Source organism: Morus notabilis, unplaced genomic scaffold, assembly GCF_000414095.1.
Source record: "Morus notabilis unplaced genomic scaffold, ASM41409v2 Scaffold135, whole genome shotgun sequence".
NCBI classification, from domain to species: domain Eukaryota; kingdom Viridiplantae; phylum Streptophyta; class Magnoliopsida; order Rosales; family Moraceae; genus Morus; species Morus notabilis.
The window spans coordinates 836336-855541 of NW_010367319.1; the positions used below are offsets into that span (position 1 = coordinate 836336).

At 37.5% G+C, this 19206-nt stretch overlaps 2 protein-coding genes across 3 annotated transcripts; one reads left to right on the plus strand and one right to left on the minus strand.

Moving 5' to 3' along the window:
- The first annotated feature begins 11021 nt into the window (after positions 1 to 11021).
- Positions 11022 to 14229, plus strand: LOC21406178 (putative ankyrin repeat protein RF_0381). 2 transcript variants are annotated; one of them, XM_024174889.1, is made up of 5 exons: positions 11022 to 11676; positions 11806 to 11993; positions 12216 to 12813; positions 13171 to 13519; positions 13619 to 14229. In XM_024174889.1, exons 1-5 carry the CDS (start codon positions 11086 to 11088, stop codon positions 14095 to 14097), a joined length of 2205 nt encoding a protein of 734 aa, XP_024030657.1. In that variant the 5' UTR covers positions 11022 to 11085; the 3' UTR covers positions 14098 to 14229. The 2 variants fall into 2 exon arrangements, with proteins under 2 accessions (XP_024030657.1, XP_010110579.2); XM_010112277.2 differs by having other exon boundaries at positions 13171 to 14229.
- A 1223-nt stretch (positions 14230 to 15452) lies between these two features.
- Positions 15453 to 19206, minus strand: LOC21406179 (deSI-like protein At4g17486). The gene is made up of 4 exons (XM_010112278.2): positions 18610 to 19206; positions 16544 to 16831; positions 16070 to 16150; positions 15453 to 15676 (listed from the first exon to the last, which is right to left on the minus strand). Exons 1-4 carry the CDS (start codon positions 18752 to 18754, stop codon positions 15528 to 15530), a joined length of 663 nt encoding a protein of 220 aa, XP_010110580.1. The 5' UTR covers positions 18755 to 19206; the 3' UTR covers positions 15453 to 15527.

Below are 19206 nucleotides of genomic sequence, written 5' to 3' on the forward strand. Positions count from 1 at the left end.
TTCAATTTCGGTCCAAAACTGTGAATTCTCGTTGTGTTCGGTTTCTAACCATCACCGATTATCGAAACATCTTTCTTTTCACACTTTAATCCCATATTTTTCTTGAAATCCAGTTTTAGTTCAAATTACTCAAACTAAATTTTGGCAGAGTTTCGCCTTATTTTTCTCGTTTCCCGAGTTTTTAATAACTCGTTCTACTTCTGATTTCGGTACCTGGAGTCAAGATTTACATTCCTGAACGCAGATTCCAACATAAAATTGAACAAAACATATGTTCTTTCTTAATCTAGGCTCACGGATTTTCGATAGAAATCTACCAAAACTTTATTCAATCGTCTTAACACTTACACCGTTAAACTCTTATTACGATACTCTACAAAACCTCAGTTTCAATTTTCACTTTAACAGAAGTTTTTCTGAGATGGGTTACTATTCATCTAACTCAAAAAATCATAGAATTCACATTTTTAAATCCGAAATCTTACCTCTAGAAGTTGAGATTTTCCGCTAGAACGCCTCAGGTTATGTTTCTACCAGACTGAATGAAAGAAATTTTGGTAAAAATACTTGATCTTCCTTGATTTCCCTGTCTCCGTCTCTCTCTCTCTAATATGTTTTCTTTTTATTCACTCTCTCACGTTTTTCTTTTCTTGTTGTAGGACATACTATTCAATGCCCACATAGTTTCTCTCTTACATGTGCATAAGCTTGAGAAAGTTTTCATTATTTTAGTTTCTTATTGCCAAGAAGGCACGTGACTCATCAAGGCTAGTAATTGACTCACCATACCTATTAAGCATGTCTTGGCACTATATGTTTACATCTAAAAGTTAAGTAGCCACCTCATGCTTAATTCCTTTAATATGTACCCCAAGTTGTCCTTCCGTAATACATTTCACTTTCTTTTTTCTTTTTACAAACTCATATTCACCTCACGTAGGACTCTTTTAAGACTTTTGGTCAACCACACTTAGGCAAAGAAGACAAAAGTAGCTTCTAATGTCTCCGTGGGACTCTTTCAAAGACATTAATGAATATTATAATATTATTTCTAATAATATCTAATATTACTTTCTAAATTAAATTAAAGAAATTAATTTAATTTACATAATTTAATTTTACTAGTTCTACTTAAGTTTAACCCTTAATTTGAGTGGTTCTATGTTCCTCACATTTTTCTTGTCGAGACCTAACTTTCCGTTTTTCAAAACGAATTTATTTCCGGTACCGATAATTTCACACCCGGTACAAGTTCTATACTGCATTTCTGGACTGCCGAGCACCCTGAGTCAAATTTCTCATATTCAACACATTTCTCTTGGGTATCTCATTAGTCAATTCCCTTTTCTGAAATTATCATCTTAATTAATTCAGAATTGCCCAAAACGCGTACCCTTGCGGTACTCTTTTTTTTTTGCAGTTTCCCGCTTTAACTGACTCAGGAAAATTCCGTTTCAGGAACTTTTGCTATTTTCCTTACTTTTAATTTTTCTACTCTTTTTCTAGCTGATCATTTGGTCACAAACCAAACATTTTAGTTTTTCATAACTAAAATATACCCGCTAAAATTTCTAACTTTTAACTGATATTTCACTATTCATAACTGATATTTACAAAATTTTTTTGTAAAAATATTCGTATTATAACTTTACACTTTTCGGGAGATTTTACCCTGTACATAAAGTTTTTAAATAACATTTTCTTGATTACATCAAAATTCTACTATTTACTATTCTAAAAAGAATTTCAGTCAAATACTGAACTGTCCAGATTAGACCTAAATTTTTTCCGGTCATTACAATTATGGTTCTGCTATATAATTGTAGTTAAATGATTCAATTCCCTCTGCCAATATTCATTTCAGAAGCTAATATTGTTCATATCCATACATTTGGATAGAGCAGGCTATTGCATTGAATCTCAACTTTTTTTATTATGAATTAATCTATTATATTGTATTTTATTATCAATACATATCAATAAAATATCTACGGTAAATAAACTCATTAAACAACAATAACACAAAGAAATACTAATAAATCAAGTCGACATTTTCAGCGTATGTCATACTCTATAATTTTTTATATACGCTAAGCTATATGTGTGTATGTATATATATATAGTGATGCAGCGTACGTAGGAGAAATGAAAATTACAATTCAAAACTTGTTGATTCACAAGAATACCGAGAAATTGAATCCGGAAATTGAGAAACTCTCAATCTGAGGTTTTTATTTTTATTCTTCCAGCCATCCCCCTAAGGGTTCAACAAAACCATATAAATGAAACCCTTCATGCAAAACATAACGAAAATTGCCAAAGGTCCTTACATTATTGAAATTACAAAAATAAATCCTAAAAACGGAAAAAGTGCCATTTTGACTTCCGAAAGTGTATTTTTGTCAAAAACGTGTTTGGGGCTTTGGGTGTTCCAACTGGGCCATGAAGTTCCACTCCCGCTGCATTGCATCATCCTCCCCAGGGTGGAGGAGATTCATCCTCGAATCAAAAGATGTCTCCTCGTCAGAAGAATTATCCCCGGAATAAAGAATGAGGTGCTTGACATTAAAAACATCGGAAGTGTGAATATGGCTAGGAAGTTGCAAACTGTAAGCATTCTGATTGATCTTTTCAACGACCTCCATGGGGCCTATCTTCCTGGCAGCAAGCTTACTGTATTCGTGGGCAGGAAAACGATCCGTGGTTAAGATTGTCCAAACATAATCTCTAATAGTGAAGTCAACTTATCTGCGCTTCTTGTCTGCCTGGGACTTGTTTAGTAGTAGCAGCAACCAGGTTATTTTGAGTCGCTTGGTGGACTTGTTGTAATTGAGTAATAAACTCTTCTGCCGTGGCATATGGGCGTACCTTGCTCGGGAGCGTAAGTAAGTCAAGAGGCCCCCGGGGAACCAAACCATAGACCACCTGAAAAGGACTAAACCCAGTACTGCGGTTGGCCGCATGGTTATGCGCAAACTCAGCTTGGCACAACTTAGTGTCCCGTGACTTCACATTCTCTCCCACCAGACTGCGCAATAAATTGCCAAGGGGGCGGTTGACGACTTCGGTTTAGCCATCCGTCTGAGGATGGTAAGCACTACTGAAATTGAAGGTAGTGTTAACCAACTGCCATAAACTGCGCCAGAAGTGACTGAGAAACCGAGTATCCCGATCAGACACAATAGAGGTAGGCAACCCATGTAAGCGATAAACCTCCCGAAAGTATAGTTGAGCAACATGAACAGCATCTGTAGTACGTTTACATGGTATAAAGTGGGCCATCTTAGAAAACCGATCAATGACCACGAAGATAGAATCACTACTACGCTGTGTACGCGGCAGGCCAAGCACAAAATCCATGCTAATGTTCATCCATGGCTGACTAGGAATAGGCAGAGTCATGTATAACCCAGCATTAGCGGAGCCACCCTTTGACAACTGACAAATACGGCAATGATCCATGAATCTGCCCACTTCCTTACGCATACTCGGCCAAAAGTAAGAGCTGGACACAAGATGAAGTGTACGATCACGACCAACATGACCTTCATTGTGTAATTCCAGGATGATCTTAAAGCGCAAACTGCACTCAGGAATACAAAGTTGGAGACCACGAAAAAGAAACCCATCTTGCAATACAAAGTCTGTCCGCGCACCATTCTAGATGTTCAAAAGTACTGTAGCAAAGAATGGGTCAGTGGTATATAACTCCATGAAAGAATCAAATCTAAGAACCTGTATTCGCATCTCGGCCAGCAAGCTGTGGCGACGACTAAGTGCATCTGCCACACGATTCGATAACCCAGCTTTGTGTTTTAACACAAAAGTGAATTGTTGGAGATATGCTTGCCAGGAGGCATGACGGGCTGAAATCTTGTCCTAGCTGGTGAGATACTTCAGGGTATCATGGTCAATGAAAAGAATAAATTCCTTCTGGAATAAGTAATGGCGCCAATTTTCACTGCTTGAACGAGCGCATAAAACTCCACATCATAAGTACTGAAACGGAGTTTGGCCCCAGAAAGCTTCTCGCTAAAGAAGGCAACCGGACGACCTGATTGACTTAGAACTGCTCCAATGCCTATTTTTGAGGTATCACAATGCAACTCAAACGGTTGGGAAAAATCAGGAAGCACAAGAAGTGGTGTTGTATTCAACTTTTGCTTAATCTCCTCAAATGCGGACTCGGCATCGGTTGTCCAAGTGAACTTAGTACCCTTCATGCAATTCGTGATCGGGGCCCTAATGCTGCTGAAATGGGGGATAAAACAGCGGTCGAAAGAGGCGAGCCCATGGAAGCTACGCACTTCCGTGATAGAGCGAGGCTAGGTCCATTGCTGTATGGCAGCAACCTTGCTACTGTCCACTTAGAGACCATCTTTGGACACAACATACTCTAGGAACTAGACTGTCTCCGTCAGAAAAACACATTTACTCGCAGCCGCATAGAATTTCTCTTTGCGCAAGACCAACAAAACTTCCCGCAAGTGCTGAAGGTGCACCTCAGGATTATCACTGTAAATAAGTATATCATCAAAGTAGACCACAAAAAATTTACCGATGAAAGGGCGAAGTGCCTGATTCATGACCCGTATAAAAGTACTAGGAGCATTAGAAAGGCCAAACGGCATCACCAACCACTCAAACAAGCCCTCCCGAGTTTTGAAAGTTGTCTTCCATTCACCCCGCTTAATTCGAATTTGATGGTAGCCACTTTTGAGATCCAGCTTGCTAAAAACCGTTGCACCACTCAATTGGTCAAGTAAATCATCCAACCGGGGTATAGGAAAATGAAAGCGAATGGTGATCTTATTGATGGCACAACTATCAACACACATTCGCCAAGAGCTATCTTTTTTTGGGGTTAGGAGGGCAGGCACAGCACAAGGACTAAAGCTTTCTCAGATATGACCTTTTGCGAGTAGTTCCTCAACCTGGCGGCGTAACTCTTCATGCTCTTTTGGGCTCATCCAGTAATGAGGCCTGTTAGGTAGAGCAACTCCTGGAACCAAATCAATTTGGTGCTGGATATCACAGAGTGGAGGCAATTCAGGAGGAAGCTCGCCGGGAAAGACATCAGCAAATTCATCTACTGAGGGTTGAATAACATCCGGAGCGCTCGAAACCGCAGCAGCAGGCATAGTAAATAGCACAAAGACAAGGCCGGACTCAGTCATGGCATGCTCAAAGTGGGTTCAGGACAGAAGAGTGGTACTGTCCCCAGAAGAAGTAGCCTTGCTGGGTAGTAACATAATCTTTTGCCCTGAAACAGGAAAGAGTATGTGTTGTCAAGGCCAATGTGAATAGCATCGCGATCAAACTGCCACGGACGGCCCAGAAGTAGATGGCAGGCATCCATTGGAACCACATCACAGTATATCTCATCAGTATAGGTGGGACCAATAGAAAAAGACACCAACACATGGTGGGACACAGTGACATCCAGACCCTTAGTTAGCCAGGCAAGTTTATACAGTTTTAGGTGCTTCTCTACCGGCGAACCCAACTTTTCCACTGCCGATTCAGAGAACACATTCTCACAACTACCATAGTCAATAATGAAACGACAAACCTTGCCTTTAATGGTGCACGTAGAAGTGAAAAGAGCAGTACGCCGTGAATCATCGTCCGGAGCCCGGGGACTCAAAAAGGTTCATCGTAACATCAATAAAGGACCTACATCACCCTCAACAAATTCTTCCTTAAGGTGCTCAGTCTTGCCAACATCAAAAGTTGGGCTAGTATCAACATCAAGATCATTAGCGAGCAGTCCACAATTGGCAGGAGCTACCTTGCGACAATCTGTCTGACGATGACCTTCCATTCCGCAATTAAAACAACGAACACCCCCACTAGAACGAGCCTGTGGAAGACCGCCAGTAGCGCGAAGAGGAGGAGTGACGTGCCATTCGTGGTGCTGGTTGGGCTGAAGGGGTGGAAGTCGACACAGGCATTTGTTTGAACCCACTGCTCTTGCTTCTCAGCCTGCAACGCCCATTGATGCGATTCAGAAACGGTCATAGGGTCAAACATATTCAGCACGTCCTGGAGTTGCAAACGCAGACCACTAATAAAACGTGAAACCAATTAGGTTGACGTTTCAACAAGATCTGTGCGAGCCAACAACTCATAAAATTCTACAGTATAGTCGTCCACAGAACGTGTTCCCTGGCGCAAAAGTTGAAATCGCTAATATAATTCGCGTTCATAATTGTATGGGAGGAACGCGGCCCGCAGATGCTTTTTGAATTTCGGCCACGTGGAAATTTTGTCCTTACCAGCACGCAATCAATTATTCTTGGACTGCTGCCACTATGCTTGTGCCCTACCACGCAACCTCATGGTGACCAAGGGGACACGACGAGGATCAAGGACCTCTTTGAAGTCTAGAATTTCCTCAACCATATGCAGCCAATCCAGGAATTCATCCGCCTAGAGACAACCATGAAATTCAAGAATATCCACCTTGAAACCGGCTTCCCAACGTCGATCGGCTTGGGGAGGAATCGCAGGTAGGGCGGCAAAAGGATTCTAGTCGAGGTCTGAATCGTCCTCATCAAGATCTTGATCCAGTGGAGGTTGAGGTTGTTGCAAGGCGGCCATTTACTGAGTCAACTGCTCCACCTGCTGGCGCAGCCGCACAATTTCGTCGCGCTGGAGAACGTCGTCCATAGGGGTAGCATTCATACGTCTTCAAGGTGGCATGGTGCAGGATCGTTCCAAATCTGATACCAATATGATGCAGCGTACATAGGGGAAATGAAAATTACAATTCAAAACTCGTTGATTCACAAGAATACCGAGAAATTGAATCTGGAAATTGAGAAACTCTCAATCTGAGGTTTTTATTTTTATTCTTCCAACCACCCCCCTAAGTGTTCAACAAAACCATATAAACGAAACCCTTCATGCAAAACATAACGAAAATTGCCGAAAGGTCCTTACATTAATGAAATTACAAAAATAAATCCTAAAAACGGAAAAAGTGCCATTTTGACTTCCGAAAGTATATTTTGTCAAAAACGTACGTATTTGGGGCTTTGGGTGTTCCAACTGGGCCATGAAGTTCCACTCCCGCTGCATTGCATCATATAGTGTCTTCCACTTCCAAATGACTCTTTCCTTACTTTATTTACCTCTTTAATGATTTTGCATGACTTGGAGGTCAGTGTGGATGAGAGGTTGAAAGCCTCAAGGAGGAGATATTGACAAGTTGTACACTCTAATCAGAGAGGACCCACACGTACTAGATCGCATTGATGAGACACCATTTGTTGATACTCCTATGCATGTAGCAGCTTCTTTTGGGAAAACAGAATTTGCGATGGAAACAATGCAGTTGAAACCATCATTTGCTAGGAAGTTAAACCAAGAGGGATTTACGCCTTTGCACCTTGCTTTGCTAAAAAAGCAAACCTTAATGGTATATTCACTTATATTTGCTGACAGTGAACTCATTCGTGTTCATGGGAAGGAGGGCAAAACTCCTCTTCATTATGCAGCAGAACAGGGAAACGTTTATCTTTTAAAAACATTTCTACAACGTTGCCCATCATCTATTGAAGATGTGACAAATCATGAGGATACTGCTTTGCAAATCGCTGTGAAAAATAAGAAATTTGATGCATTTTGTTTACTAGTACTCAGACTTCGAACAGCCGTTGATAAAGGATCAGAAATCAGGGAGTACAAGACTGAATTGGCAAAATAACGTTTTTGACACTGCGTTACACATCGCTGTAAAAACTCATCAACCTGAGGTACGTTCTTATTTAATCAACTATAAATTTAAGGGTATTTTGGTCAATTCATGCGTCAGACCGAAAAAAGAAAATTAACACATGCACCTATCAAATACGTCTGATGGTATGAACTAAAGGTATAGTGATCGTGCCTGACAGTAAATATATCTACTGTACAGTTTAATCCCCCACCACTAAGTTTATTATAATCCCTTAAGTTTGGCCGGCCAAGTGAGGGAAGGAGAGAGAAAAATGAAACTTAACTCTTGTATCTTTGTCTACTTTTTAGATTTTCTCTTTGAAATTGTTAAAATTATACTGACAGTTATTTTCTCATGTATATGTGTATTGGATGCTAGTTCGTACTGTATTTGGAGATTCTTGAAATTAAGATTCTGAAACTGTATCTGTACTAGAAATTCTTCCGTTTTAAAATACGGTGAGAATTTATCGATCGAATTTACTTGATCGGGAAAACATGAACTTAATGTGCAATCTGTTACAGAATTTAGAAATACAGATGTTAATTCCACAAATCCTTCAATCACAAAATATACCATAATATATTTCATTTTTCTAGGAAAAATCCTTGACTTAAATATATGAATTACATTATTTAAATTCTGAAATTTTCTTGGTCACTACATTATGAACCATAACTTGACAAATTGGACTTTTAATTTTTAATCTTAGAAATTTACCCTTAAACTTTAAAATTTGTTGCCACGTTGGTCAAGTTTAAAATTAAGATAAAATTTTAAATAGCTTCTTACAGATAGAGTGTTTGATGAGAGTGTTTCTAGTTTTTTTACATTAAATTGATCCTCATATACACATTTTGAGTGAAAAAAATTTTAAAATTGGGAGTTAACCTTTTTGGGGTAAAAATTGCGTCTCCCTCAATTTATTAAAAAAAAAAATCGCTCATGATGCATACATGGGACCAATATAGTGCAAAAAAAAAATAGAATTATCTTCATTAAACACTCACATAAGAGAAACCGTCTAAAATTTTAACTTCGTTTTTAATTTGACCAACATTGCAGTGAATTTTAAAGTTTAAAAGGTAAACTACAAAGATTAAATGTTAAGAGACCATTTCGCCAAACTTTTAAAATTGAGTGTGTGTCTGTACAAAAAAAAACCTCAAATTTTTAACACGGATAAAATTCCCATTGTATTTTTTTTTTCATTACTTTTAATACGATATGATATGTAAAAAGTTAATCTAACGGTAAGGTAAAAATACCTTCCCTACCATAAAAACTGCATTTCTATTTTTTCATTACTTTTTTATTAATGCTTTGTCTCCAATTTCATGTATGATATCTAAATTTTTTTCTTTTTTGTATTTTTCATTTTTTTTCATATTTATTATTTTTCAACAATTTTTTGGTATTATTTTTTAATTTCAAAATTGACCCAATTCAGAAATTGTTTTAGCTAGGCAAATGCCATTTCTGGTTTCCTCATATTTCCAACTCATGTTTTCATCACATATCCCAATACAATTTCAAACTTTATTTCTTATTCGAACCTGCAAGTTCATAACATACTTGTCAAATTATCGTGGCTTCTTACTTTCTACCAACTTGGCCTCACCCTCCAACCATGCCCCCCCACTTGCATATTTCTGGGCCTGCTCCTTGGAAGACTTTTAGGAACAATCCTTGGAAGACTTTTGACTCCAAAATGTATCTCATATTTTCCTTTTTATTTCTATATGATTATTACTAATTACTTTAATTGATTAATACAACTCTCTTATGTCTGGCTCGTGGTTATTATTTTAACCTGGTTAAAATCAAATAAAATGAAAAATGATTGGGTTTGATTTCCTTTCCGTTCAAGAAACTTGACCCTCTTTAAAAGAAATCCCACTAACCCGCGAATTTAGGATATGAGCACACTTCGAGAATATTTGAGGAAATGAGTTCATGTTTGCTTAGCATCTTAGGTTATAATAAAATTAGACTTTATGAAAACCAAAAATTTGCCTTAATATGCAAGAGATCTGACCTTACTTATTATCATCTGCATTTGCATTGACACGGTAATTACTAATTACTTGTTAACAATCAAAGTCAATAAAACCTAAGTAAGAAACAGATGTTCCAAGTTAGCAATAATTCCAAGATTTTGTATGACAAGACCAATGTTCCGAAGAACCGGAAGAAGAATATGCCCGTTTCCCAACATGATAGTTTCCTAAAATGTGCTCTGAAAATAATCGAAATTCTACAGGAGACGTATCGTCGATGCTGCTCAACAACGCCAATAGTCCGAAGATAAATCCAGGGCAACTTCTGGGTTCCGGTACTGCCCATAAGCTCCATTCCATTGTGTTAGGTGTATTGACAACTTAATAAAATAAATTGGTGAAGGAGCAGACAATATCCAAAAAATTTTGTAAAAGAGTGGGATAAAAATTATTTTTTCAAAAAAGGAAAAAAAAAGGAAAGGGGTCAACAAAACATGGTGATAAACGAAGAAATGCAGGGATCAAGCATTCCAGCATAACATGCACATGTTTACTATGTAAACATATATTCAAGACTACATTAAAGCAAAAAAAAAAAAAAAAAAAAGGGGAAAATCATGTTGGGAAAGCTTCAATATAGTACGAAGCTATCACGAATGGAAATTTCAGGCTGAAAATTTTATTACGAGATTTGGACAAATCTCAGACAAAGGTCATAAAACTCTGTGTGTACTTGGATATATAGAAATAGCTCTGATATTTCCTCATTCTTATTTAATTTTGGGAGTTTCACTGATAGGTCTAGAAAAAATGAACTACCAGTAGAACGGCCCTACCAGAGAAACTCCCCTTTGATTTTCTCTCATCAAGGGTTTGGACAATTATATAGGAATGTTTGCTTGTGATGAAGGAATATCAAAGTCCTTTTCTACTAACTAGTTGAAAAGTATCATTAATTTCGTTAGACTACGGTTTTCAGTGCTCCAGTCCACACACGTTTCTCTGCATTTAGAAAGATCAAAACATTAAAGACAAATCGTGTGTTGACTTGGGCTTATCTCCAGTTTTCTTTAAAGACCCGTTCCGCTCTACCCATTTTCCAATCATAAGCTGCTAAAGTTTCTCATGCTCCTTGGAAGACTTTTAGGAACATCCCATGGAAGACTTGACTCCAAAATGTATGTCGTAAATAGAATTAATGACAGACTACTTTCTTAGAAACATCCACGAAGTTCCCAACATCCAAAGTCCATATAATTTGTTGTTTTAAAAGGGAAACCAGTTCACCTCTTGAGCTCTGCCTCTCTCCTTTATAGTTCCTCATCCTTTTCCACATTGCTGTGACCTTTTCTCAGATCTCAAATGGATGCTAAGTTGATAGCGGCTTCCCTCGACGGCAAAATCGATGACTTCTATGACTTAATTCGAGAGTGTCCCAATATTCTCGAAGAAGTCGATAAGATGTTGGTTGATAACCCCATGCACCTTGCGGCAATCAATGGTCACACCCATTTCGCCGTGGAGATGATGAGGCTAAATCCGTCATTCGCGAAGAGGTTAAACCCGGACGGGTTTAGTCCCCTCCAACTCGCTTTACAAAACGACCGCATCCAAACAGTGCTTCGGCTGCTTGCAATGGACAGAGACGGAGACCTAGTTCGTGTCCAAGGAAGAGAAGGTATGTCTCCTCTGCATTACGTAGCCAAACATGGGAATAATCAACTCTTGTCTGCTTTCCTATCTACATGTCCAACAGCCTTGGAAGATGTGACAATTCGCAACCAAACTGCTTTGCATGTTGCTCTGGACAATGATAATGTTGATTGTGTTGAAATCATTCTGAAATGTTACGAGAGATTTCCCCAATCTAGATGGGAAAAGATGCACCTAAATTGGAAAGACGACAATGGAAACACCCCGCTGCATGTTGCCACCACCAGGAAGCAAACCAAAGTAATTAATTAGAATATTTTTCTCTTAGCCAGCAACTTAATACAATGTTTTGTTTTATCAGACATTGGTTTGATCTTTCTATTATAATGGATTGTAAGATAAAACTATTTTGATCATAAATTTATGCAGGTTGTGAGGACGCTGATAGACCGTCAAGTTGACATAAATGCGATTAACTTAGGCGGTTTAACAGCCTTGGCTATCTCAGAGCAGCCGGATGAACTTGGAAGCGACGAAATCAGTAGTATGCTGCATTGTGCCGGAGCCTCTGCTGCTGTTCTGCTTCCAATAGTGAATACTATCGAACTTGCTCTCAGGTGAAAATTTTTATCCTATCAAAAATTGGAGAAATCGTTAACTAACTTCTCTAATCTCTAGCTTTTTGTCACATACCAATTAATATCGTATGTTGAATTTTCTAGTTTAGAATAAGATATTTGACTGTAATTAGTTTATATATAAACGAACTAATTATTACAGCCTTTCCTTTTTTTTTTTTTTAATTTCTTTTATACGATTTTACATGACTTGGAGACCAGTGTAGATGAAAGGATGAAAGCTGCTGCTGAAAGAGGAGATATTGACATGTTGTACTCCCTAATCCGGGAGGACCCGCATGTACTAGACCGCATTGATGATACACCATTTGTTGATACTCCTCTGCACATAGCAGCTTCTCTTGGACATGCCAAATTTGCGACGGAGGCAATGCTATTGAAATCATCACTTGCTAGGAAGCTAAACCAAGACGGATTTACGCCTTTGCACCTTGCTACGCTACAAGGGCAAACGAAAATGGTGGATCGGCTTTTAGATATCGACAGCGATCTGGTACGTGTTCATGGAAAGGAGGGTAAAACTCCTCTCCATTATGCAGCAGAACGGGGAAACATGGGTCTTGTAAAAATATTTCTATTCTATTGCCCATCATCTATTCAAGATGTGACAAATCTCAGTGAGACTGTTTTGCATATCGCTGTGGAAAGTAGGAAATTTGATGTGTTCAGCTTACTAGTATTCCAAGTTCGAACATCCTTGATGAAAGGATCCCAAAAAACGGAGTACAACATTCTGAATTGGGGAAATGACGTGGGCGATACTGCGTTACACATTGCCGTAAAAACTCATCAACCAGAGGTTAGTTCTTATTAAATCAACTATACTTTTAATGGTATTTTGGTGAGTTCATTAGTCGATCAAGCGTATATTAAACTCATGTGCCTATTAAATACATCTGAGAGTATATTTTTGCAACTGTTGAAAACTAACGGTATAGTGGTTGCAAGCGTAACCTAACAGTAAATCTACACTTATTTTTTCTTATCATGTAAGTTCAAATCTCCACCTGATTTTTTTTAAAAAAAATAAAAATAAAACACTAAAATCTAAGTGTAAAAATTCTAAATAACCCTATAATATATAGGAGAAAAAGGTAAAAAGCAAACAAATAAAACAATGAGTTAATTACTTGATCTATCATTGGAATATTTTCAGGTAGTAAGAGTGTTAATAGACAGCAATGTTGGGCTAGATGTCAAGAATTCAGATGGTTTTACTGCCTTGAAAATCTTAGAATTAGGCGACTCACAAGTAAACAACGGCGAAGCTCGAGAAGTTATGAAGGAAATGCTACGTTGTGCTAGAGCTTCGAAGACTTCATCTTGTGTCTGGTGGAAATCTTCCAAGCCTTCCTCACCTCCTACTATTTCCACTAGTCTCACAAATGCGACTGAACATTTGAATACCATAGAAGGAGCTTGTAATGTTTCAGCACCTCCTACTTCTAGCACAACTTCAGCCGTGAATCATGAGTTGGATATTGCATTAGAAGGCCAACCTGAAGGTAACAATGGCAGAATAGCTAAAAGTTTACCGCCTCTAACTATTAATCTGCTGGAACGTTGGTATATAGATATTAAACGTGTTAGTAATGATGTGTCAGAGGAATCACGGAGTATGATATTGGTAGCTCTTGTTCTGTTTGCGACCGTCGAATATCAGATTGTCTTGAGCCCTCCTGGAGGTCTTTGGCAGGAGGACAACAACAATTCCACCGCAACTCATGATAAGAAAATCCACCCTCCAGGAACTGTAGTTATGGGAAACTTGAGTTTTCTCTTCTTCATGTTGTTGAACAGCTTGGCCCTTGCCATTACAACACATGGAATTGTTTTGCTCCTTTTGGAGCTGGAATCTAGATGGTGGACAATCAATAGGATTCTAATGAACACGTTAACCTTTCTTTGCTATTTAATATCCTTGCAAACAATCTCACCAAATAACTCACTCTTTGCACTTATAATTGTAATACCAGCAACAGTATTTATTTTGTTACCATACACTCATGATTGGATCACTCAAAGATTGGAGAACAGAACTCGGAAGTGGTACCGAGATGAAGAACAATGCAACGGGTACTAGTGGTGTCCAACACCACACACTAATAGATGTATCCCAAAATATATAGACCCCATAGATCAGTCCCGTTGTTGTCCTAAGCATATTTCTTTGATTAATGTATTACAAATTTGCTTGGTATACGTATACAGTCCTACAGACTATATCTTATACATCTGATGAGCTTGTGCTGTGCTTTCACTAAACTTTAGTTATTTCATTTTACTCTAGTAAATTGAGTTTAATTTTTTAATCCGTCATTGCAATACGGGCAAGTGATGGGCTTGTGCCAAAAGGCAAATCGGAACATGCCTTCATCTTATATGTTATTGCGGTCTAAAAACAATCAGAAACAAGCTCCTTTGCAGTCTAAAAACAAATTCTATTGTTACAAGATTTCAATTGTAAATAAACACTTACGTCGTGTTTAGGATGATTTTCTTTCGCTAATTTAATTTTGGCTTAATTTTTTAATCAAATTTTGATTTTGGAAGTCAAAAGTATTCTATAATTTTAAGCAGCGCACGAAGATATATTTAATTGTCACAGTTGAATGAAAAAGTTTTTCGTTTTGATTATTATATGTTGGTGTTCATGGCTTACAAGAGCAAAGAGAAAAATGACTCCATAACAGAGTAGGAATCAGCAGTAGCAACAAAAGAAGAAAGCGCCCACAGCGCAACTTGTGAGCAGCAACATGCTTCCAAGCATTTAATTAAGTCCAGATAGGTATCACTTTTGATAGGATAGTTTAAATTTAAGAGCTTTTTTAGTAAGACCAAAAAAAATAAATTACTAATAATTCTTTACATTTTAATTATTAAATCTGTATTAAAAATTATTAATTCTATATACTTTTTTTATTTAATATTATTTTGACCAAATTCAACAATCAAAAAATGATACTACCAGTAAGAAGACAAGTGCCTTTAAATTTTTGTCCGCATAAAATACCCCATACAATTTTTCTTTTTTCTTTTTTTTTTGCTTGCACGTGAGACATGCATCAGACGTAAGTTCTTCATTGTTTGAATTAGAAAGCAATTAATTTATCCAAATCAAATTCTTTGATGAATAAACAATACGATAAGTAACTTATTTCTCCTTGCACCATATTTCTTAAATGTTCCAAATCCTTGTCATTTCCGGGAACTATTTAAGGAGGACAACACTGCAACAGGCATAAAATAATTTAAAGGAAAAACAAAAAAACAAAAAAACAAAACAAAACAAAGTTGGTACAAATTTGACGCGTCGCCGTTTTTCATATGGTATAGAAAGGTGATAGACAGGCAAATATTGAACGTCATTGCTACTATTCTAGGACTATATTCCAACTTTCAAATGACTTAGTTGGTACACGGTTTCCCTAACCCTACACGCTTGGATCACATAAATAAAGTATAAACAACAGGGAGAAACAAAACGGGCTAGATAAAGAGTTAGAGAAGAAATCAAAGGAGTTCCCTCGCTAGCCTCACTGGCTTTTCCATTAGAAATGCTACATCACCATTTGGTGTAGTAAGCAGATGATGATCTGGCTGCTCATCGCTCTCGGCTGTGCCTGAAGATGCAAGAGATGCTGACTCATCTTTATCGTCATCTGCATTTGCATTTGACACAGTTGATAGTTACTCGTTAACATAGAAAATCAAAAAATCAAAAGAAACTCATGTTCTAATTTAGCAATAACTCAAAGATTTGGTATCTTGTTCTGAAAGATATGATAACACCAATGTTCCTAAGGACCGACCGAGAGAAGAATATGCATAACATTCCAAAAAATCAGTAATCACAACCAAAACAGAAACACCCATAATCCATATATTGTTTTTCTCTGATTCTTCTGAAAAGTAGAGGCTTTATGAAACCCTCTCTTTTCTTTTCAGAAGAAGTGCACAAGTACAATTTTCTAGCAAAAAGGAACAAGAGAAAAACAAAAAACAAAAACAAAAACAAAAAATCATCGCATATATGATTCTCCACACAAACTTACCAGAATAAGTTGCATGATCAGGAAGATGTCTCACTGCATTAATCTGAATACTTTCTGGCAGAAGACAATTGCAAAAAGAACCTGCAACTTCAAACAACTATCAATCAGAGAAATAAAAATCTAATGTACACATGCGGGAGACTTAGCAGTCGTGGCTATCACCCTCAGAAACCCCTTATAAATCCATTTCCTAACGTGCAATAGCCATACAGCACAGGGACTCTGCTTTTTACAGATATTTTGTAAACATCAAAAGGGAGGTAAACATATATTACATATGATACACACTTAGAGGACCAAGCGGTTAAAAAGAAAGCTTTGCCAAAAATAAATATCCCATGTTTAAAGATGAATATATATCTAGGGAACAAACTTGAGCCAAATAAGACTTTTGATGATTGGAAGCGATCTTAAGAACACATGATAGCTCATAAATGTAATAAAAATGTTGCAGTAGAGGATCCTCTCTCTTACCCACTCGGGCTAGGCGATTGACCCATCCAGGGATAGCCTTCCCAGTAAGCCGCATGCAAACTTCGTTAGTAAAATGGTTGCAATTCTTGGCAATCAAATGATAAGTGTCACCGTGATATTTTCCGGAAATGTGTTCCATAAATGATCGAAATTCTCCAGGAGACAGATCAATGCTGCCCAACAACACTGATCGTCTGAAGATAAATCCAGGGCAACTTCTGGGTTCCACCTCAAACACCCCACTAGAAGGGTACTCATGGGCTCCAAAGCCATATTCCATTCCATGTGCTGTTTGTCAAGATGGAAAGAACTGTATTAGGTGTATTGACCACTAACTCAATAAAATAAGTTGGGGGAGGAAGACATCATTCAACTATTCGAGTACAAGAGTAAGGGAAAAAACGATAGCAAAGGGTTTGGCAAAACATGAAGATAAAACAAAGAAATGCAGGGGTCAAGCATTCAAGCATAATATCCAAATGACTACTTTGAGAGAGATTAGCTGCATATCTGGATTCTTAATCAACTAGTTTCTAACAAATAAAGAGTAATTGATCTCCCTGAGTGATTAGTCACAAATAGTTGGACATAAACCTTTAATAGGACTCTATGTTATGTGGTACATCTTATATTTTTTTCTACATAATGCAAAACAGAAGTCAGCTTTCGGGTTGAAAGCTTCAAAAGTAATCCTATCATATGATAATGCACACTCTTCTTATTTTCAATGTCCACCTTTTCTAACTTCTAGTCCTTGACCTATCAAATTTTTTAGGCATAAGCTGGTTAAACTAATGCAGGATCTTCCCAGTTCGATGAAGCACAAGTAACCCAAGAGAGAGCCACTTATGAGGGACAAGAGGTCAAAAACAAATTAGTTTAAGGTCCTCGATTTTATTTTTTGGGAGAAAGGTCCTCAATTTTTAGTTGCTTGGACATTTTAGATGCTCCACATAGATTGCCATATCCCGTTCTCCAGCTACAATAATGAGCATCAACGTAGCTTGACATGAAACAAGCTTTAAAAGTTGAACTCATCTACAGACTTCTCTCTTCAAGGAGGGAAAAAATGAGGCACTAATCAGACAATCGTATTAGCCATATGAAATTAATAGTAATTGCAAAATCAAAACAACCACGAGTCTCCATTAACCCCTAACCATATCCAAGTCTCGATTAATCGCTTAATTAGCATGATCTCAGTACACATGTAAAATCTGGAGATTTCCGCTGCGAACTAATGTGGTGGTCATGACCATGCATTGTTTTACAGCATCGACGTTATGGGGCCCAGAACAACACCCGCCATAAACACAAGGAATTCCAAAGCAAGAACGCCATGTAGGAGAGTTATTTGCCTGAAATAGAACTAAATGTGCGAAGTTTTTTTTTTTTTTTTTTTTTTTTTTTTTTTTTACACAAGAAACTAGATGTGCAAAGTTGTAATCTCTATCTGGGTACTTTTCAATTAGTTCCAAATTTGGAAACTTCAATTTCTAAAGTCAACCTAGAACTAAAGAGCAAAACCCAATAACTAAGTAGATCTGCCCACAAAAAACACAAACTAATCCCAATTACTAAAACCATAGAAAACAAAGTTAGATTACGCAAGAAACTAGATGTGCAAAGTTGTAATCTCTATCTGGGTACTTTTCAATTAGTTCCAAATTTGGAAACTTCAATTTCTAAAGTCAACCTAGAACTAAAGAGCAAAACCCAATAACTAAGTAGATCTGCCCACAAAAAACACAAACTAATCCCAATTACTAAAACCATAGAAAACAAAGTTAGAATCAAACCACACCAAAAGCTTGTTATCGAAAATATATGCCCTTAAAGAGACAAATATATCCAAATCTGTTCTTAGAAAAATTGACATCATCTTATCAAACATCATTCATACAATTAATCCACAATAAATCATTTGACATTAACATCGGTATTTTAAAAAAAAAAATCACACGCTTCGAAAACATGATAAAAGTGAAGCTTAAAATTCCCAAAGAACATAAAATACACAATTTTGCTCACAATCAACTTAAGCATCAACACGAATTTGGCATTACCTTCGATGCCTGAATGGTAGATCCCGAGGCCAAACCAGTAAAGGTAGTTATTTACAGGCGTGAGATCGTAGATGTTGAGGTACAACAGTGCTCGATCGACTTTTCCGCCGTTGCCGGAGCTCGAACTCGACGGAAACAACCGCATTCTGTCGGATTTGCCTCCAATTCCGTTTCTCGGAATCACAACCTCACCGTCATCGTCGTCTGTTTCCCTTAGGAACAAAAACCTAGCTCGATCGGTAAAAATAGGAAATTGGGGGAAATTGGGAATAACAAATTTGGGAAACTTGAAGCTAAGGTGTTTGTTTAAATTTCCCAGAGGGAATCATGACAAACGAGAGCCCAAAAAACAAGTGTCTTTTGGGGCATGGGCGTGACGGCAATCAAGGCTGCTTTTGCTCCGTTTCAATTAAAAAAAAAAACTTGTTTTCTTTAATTAATTTGATTTGGGAAATTGGGATTAAAAGTAATCGATGAAGATTAGTGTTTAAAATGGGGGGATTAGGACAAGCCCTTTTATCTGCCTTGGTTCTTATTCCTTCTTTTAATCAACTTTCTAAACCTCTTTGACCTTTGTAGATTTTAGATTTAGAGAAA

Bases quoted from the DNA above. Each gene is read 5' to 3' on its own strand.
- LOC21406178 (XM_010112277.2), top strand. From the start codon at position 11,086: ATGGATGCTAAGTTGATAGCGGCTTCCCTCGACGGCAAAATCGATGAC. The intron at 11,994-12,215 runs GTGAAAATTTTT...CTTGGAGACCAG, and splicing joins ACTATCGAACTTGCTCTCAG to TGTAGATGAAAGGATGAAAG. The intron at 12,814-13,170 runs GTTAGTTCTTAT...GAATATTTTCAG, and splicing joins TAAAAACTCATCAACCAGAG to GTAGTAAGAGTGTTAATAGA.
- LOC21406179 (XM_010112278.2), bottom strand. From the start codon at position 18,754: ATGCGGTTGTTTCCGTCGAGTTCGAGCTCCGGCAACGGCGGAAAAGTC. The intron at 16,832-18,609 runs GTAATGCCAAAT...CTTGACAAACAG, and splicing joins CTACCATTCAGGCATCGAAG to CACATGGAATGGAATATGGC. The intron at 15,677-16,069 runs GTAAGTTTGTGT...ATGCAAATGCAG, and splicing joins TGATCATGCAACTTATTCTG to ATGACGATAAAGATGAGTCA.